This window comes from Molothrus aeneus, chromosome 21, assembly GCF_037042795.1.
Source record: "Molothrus aeneus isolate 106 chromosome 21, BPBGC_Maene_1.0, whole genome shotgun sequence".
In the NCBI taxonomy this organism is placed as follows: domain Eukaryota; kingdom Metazoa; phylum Chordata; class Aves; order Passeriformes; family Icteridae; genus Molothrus; species Molothrus aeneus.
In genome coordinates, this window is record NC_089666.1 from 7,876,018 (window position 1) to 7,880,177 (window position 4,160).

Below are 4,160 nucleotides of genomic sequence, written 5' to 3' on the forward strand. Positions count from 1 at the left end.
CAGAGGCGGAAAAGCCGCGGAGATTTGGGGATTTTGGGAGCAGGTTGCGGGCTCGAGGTGGTTGCTCAGCTTCCAGCAGCAGTTTCTTTGGGAATCCTTCTTGTGGCTGCAAAACTCAGGGGATATTTAACATTCCCACCTCAGCCCCATCGCTTTCCCCCCCAATTTCTTACCCAAATCCCTTCCAAATATCCTTAAATAAAGCCATGAAGTCCAGTCCTATTCAAATTTTTTGAGCTTGTCCTTGCCCACTCTCAAACAAAATGAAATGGTGGGGAAAAAAATCTATTTCAAAGAGTTCCTTTATTGAAACACCTGCATTTTTTTTCTCTTTTCGTTTTTGGAAGTCTTCGACACAGGCACGCACACACCCACAGACCAACGGGATACAAACAACTTTGGCATTATAACTTTTTGAATATTCGTTACAAAACTATTTCTCATTTATTTTTTTCTTTTGTTCGTTTCTTTAAAAAAAGTATCTCAAATAAAGGCATTTTAAAGGAGTTTAAAAATACAAGTCGAGATCCCAACCTCTAAAAATAATAAATAGCACGTTCATAGCGAGGTCCTTTTCTTCCTTTCTGCTTTAAATCTGCTTTAAAAAACCCCAAGACATAACAAGGGCTCCATACAACGGAGCCAACGAGAGTTCGTTGTTATTTTTTCGTTGTTTCTGGAGACGGGAATGACTCGGAGGAAGTCACCAGGGTCTCCACACGGATTCACTGCGCTCTCCAACGGGACTCCCGGCCTGCGACGCTGGCCCGATGCTGCCCCCAAATGATGTCAAACCTTGCACCGGCGACGCCGAGGGGGTGGCGGCCGCGTTCCCCGAGCCGCCGCCCGCCGCCACCGGCACGTTGGCGTTGGCATAGAGAGGAATAACCGGTCCGGAGCTGGGCGGGAAGGCCGGGTTGGGGATGAGGAAGGCGAACTGGCCGTCGGTGGCCGGAACGAGCTGGAAACCGCCGTAGACCTTGGGGGACAGCGCCTCGGCGGGGTTCAGCTTGCAGGGCACGGGCACGGCTCCGGCGGCGCCCGGGGGCAGCTGGACGTGCAGCGGCTGCTGCGCCAGATGTGCGGGCTGGGCGGGCGGAGGAGGCGGAGGAGGAGGAGGGGGGTAGTTCATGGCCACGATCTGGCCCAGGCACGCCGAGAGGTGGCTCAGGAGCCGCGTGCGCACGTCCGCGTTGACCCCTTCGCAGGTGGACAGGAACCGGGTCACCTCGTTCATGCACTCGTTGAAGCCGGCCCGGTACTTGCCCAGGACGGTGGGGTCGGCGCTGAGCGCGGCTGGCAGGGAGGGAAGAGGGGGCGGCAGGTGAGTGGCAGGTCCAGAGAACCGGCCCCGGTACCCTGTCCCCAGCGCCCGGTTCTCTGTCCCTAATCCCGGTGTGCAGCCCGGTTCTCGGCGCTCTGTCCTTAACCCCTGGTCTGGAGCCCGGTTCCCTGTCCCCAGCCCCGGTTCTGGAGCCCGGTTCCCGGTAAGGAGCCCCTTCCCGGTCGCTAGCTCCCGTTCTCTCATTCTCAAATCCCCAGGCACTGGTGCAGAACCCCGTTCCCGGTGCCCTGCCTTCGGACCGGATCCCCGTCCCCATTCTGTGTCCCCGGTTCCCGATCCCCATCCCCGATCCCTTGTCCTCAGCTGCCGGTGCAGACCCCGATCCCGATGCCCGGTCCGGATCCCGGTGCCCCCGGTGCCGGCACTCACCGGTCATCTGCGCCCGCTGCAGGTTCCGCAGGTGCTTGACGGTCATCTCCAGGATGTCCGCCTTCTCCAGCTTGGAGTGCCGCGAGCTCTGCGGGACAACAGCGGCTCGCTCAGGGCTGCCCGCGCCCGGACACCGCCCGCTGTCCCCCCCGGTGTCCCCGCAGCCCCACTTACGTCCTTCTTGAGCGCGTCCAGGATGAGCGTCTTGAGCTGCCCCAGGCTCTCATTGATCCGCGCCCGGCGCCGCTTCTCCATGATGGGCTTGGAGGACTGCGGGCAGAGCGGAGCCGGTCAGCGCCCCCCGCACAGCCCCGGGACCCCCGCGCCGCCCCCGACCGACATCCCCGACCATCACCGACCTCAGCACGGCCGCGGGCTTGCCGCCATCCAGCTCCGCCGCCACCGTTGCTGCGCCCCGACCGGCACCCTCCTCCTCCTCCTCCTCCTCCTCCATTTACCTTCCGGTGCTCGCTGGCGCTCCGCGGCTTGTCCGGCGTGTGGCTGGCGCTGGCGGGCGCGCCGGCGATGGGCGAGGCGGTCGGTTTCTCCATGCCCGTGTCGGCGGGCATGGCTGAGGTACGGTGCAGCGAACGGGAAGGAAGTGAACGGCGGGGAGAGCGGCACGAACCGGGGGAGCGGTAGGCGGGCAGAAAAAAAGGAACCGGAGGGGGCGAAGCGAGCGCGTGCGGCGGCGGGCGCGGGGCGCGTGCGGCGGGCGCGGGGCGTGAGGCGGCGGCGCCCCCCGCCCCTCGCCCGCGCCCTTTTATAGCCCGGCGGCGGCGGCGGCGGCGCCCATTCGTGTGAACCCGCCGCCGCCGCCGTTCCCACACTCGCGCGCAGCCAATCAGCGCCCGGCCCGCGCCCGGCGCCCGCGCGTCCCGCGCTCCTATTGGTCCGCTCCTCACCCCCCTCCGTTTTCCAGGCCCCCCTCCCTGCCCCGAGCGGGGCGGGAAGCCCCGCCCCGCCCCGTCACGCGCGCGGGGAACGCCCCCTCCCCTCAGCGCGGCCACGTGGGGTGAGGAAGGCGGGGGGAGCGCTGCGTGTGTGTGAGGGGAGGGGGGGGTGGAGTGTGAGGGCAGAGCGCGGGCGGGGCTGGCCCCGGCACCGCCGCCGCCGCCGCCGCGCTGGCCCCGCTCGCCGCCTGCCCTGCCCGCCCGCCCTGTGACACCCGGCCCGGGGGCGGCGGCGGTGGCGGCGGCTGGCGCGGCACGCGAGGCCGCGGCCGGCGGGCGGCCAATGGGCGGGGGGTGCGGGCGGCCGCGCGGGCGCTCTGCGCTCCCATTGGCTGGCGGGGGCGCCGCTGTCAATCACGGCCGCGGCTCGCGCTCTCCCTCACGGTTCCCCCCCCGGTTCCCCCCGTTCCCAGCGCGCTCCCCCCCGTTCGTTCCCATTCCCATCCCCATTCCCATTGCTCCTCTCCACCACCACCCCCCCGTTCTCCCGTCGGAGCACGTGCCGGAGCGCTCCCGGCTCCATGGGAAAACCCCGCCCCGCCGCCGCCCGCCGGCGGCAGCCGCCCCGCCGCACCGCCCGCGGGGCTGCCGCCTTCCTGCGCTGCCTCCCTGCCCGCTTCCCGCTTCCCCCCCGCTCCCCCCGGCCCCGGCAAGCCGATCCCGGCGGTGGCGGAGCGGGAGGAAGCTGAGTGAGCAACCCCAGCGCCTTCCCGCACGCCCGGTGGTGCCCCGGTGCCCCTGGACCCCCCGGTTTCACCGGTCAGGAAGGGTCAGGACCCCCCTGAACTCTTGAGGGACCCCCATTCTGCCCTCCCCGCCCTTATTTACCCCCTGTTTTCCCCCTCCCGGAGCAAATCCCGGTGCGGGGTTCGGGGGAAGAAGCCCCCAGCGCCTCCTCCCACCCCGGCTGTGCCCCGGGACCCCCCTGGTTTAATGGGGGGCCTGGGAATTTGTCCCCCCCTCCTCTGTGAATTTGGCAGGAGTGACCCCCCAAGAGTCCCTTCTGTGCCCCTACCGGGGCACTTGGCCTCTTGTCCCGATTCTGGTGGTTTTTGTCACCAAGGCTGGTTCAAACAGGGCTCTGTGCCCTCCAGCACAGCGTGCCAAGGGAGGTGCCAACCCCCCTCACCCCCTTTTTCTGTGCCACCCCCCAGAAAAAACCTGGGGCTCTCTTTGGGATGGGAACAGCGTGTCCCAAAAGCTGCGGGAATCTGGGAATCCCCAAAAGGTGAGGGGCTTTAGGAAACCCCCAAATCTGCGGGAATTTGGCAACCCCAAAAGCTGTGGGTTTGTGCCATGGCTGAGGAGGGGTCATGGTGCCCACTGGGCTCAGTCCTGTTCCCACGACCCAAGAAATCCCTTTAAGGTGGGACCCCCACCACAGAACAGCCCCAAGCTCTGGCTCATTTCAAGCCCTGCCTGTTTGAGGCCTTTCTGGGAATGCAGCCCTGGTGTGAAATCTCGCTGCTGCAGGCTTTAATCTTTTAATAATA

The 4,160-nt window shown here is 65.8% G+C and overlaps 1 protein-coding gene across 2 annotated transcripts; it reads right to left on the minus strand.

Annotated features, from left to right (window-relative positions):
- Positions 1-284: 284 nt before the first annotated feature.
- On the minus strand, positions 285-2,442 carry HES4 (hes family bHLH transcription factor 4). Of its 2 annotated transcripts, none has more exons than XM_066563953.1 (4): positions 2,173-2,442; positions 1,889-1,984; positions 1,715-1,802; positions 285-1,296 (listed from the first exon to the last, which is right to left on the minus strand). In XM_066563953.1, exons 1-4 carry the CDS (start codon positions 2,281-2,283, stop codon positions 704-706), a joined length of 888 nt encoding a protein of 295 aa, XP_066420050.1. In that variant the 5' UTR covers positions 2,284-2,442; the 3' UTR covers positions 285-703. The 2 variants fall into 2 exon arrangements, with proteins under 2 accessions (XP_066420050.1, XP_066420049.1); XM_066563952.1 differs by having other exon boundaries at positions 2,074-2,442.
- Between the last annotated feature and the right edge of the window lie 1,718 nt (positions 2,443-4,160).

What these genes read in the sequence shown, in the direction of transcription:
- HES4 (XM_066563952.1), bottom strand. Translation starts at nt 2,283, where the DNA reads ATGCCCGCCGACACGGGCATGGAGAAACCGACCGCCTCGCCCATCGCC. An exon ending in AAGCCCGCGGCCGTGCTGAG is followed by an intron (nt 1,985 to 2,073) that starts GTCGGTGATGGT and finishes CTCTGCCCGCAG; the next exon opens with TCCTCCAAGCCCATCATGGA. An exon ending in TGGACGCGCTCAAGAAGGAC is followed by an intron (nt 1,803 to 1,888) that starts GTAAGTGGGGCT and finishes GTTGTCCCGCAG; the next exon opens with AGCTCGCGGCACTCCAAGCT.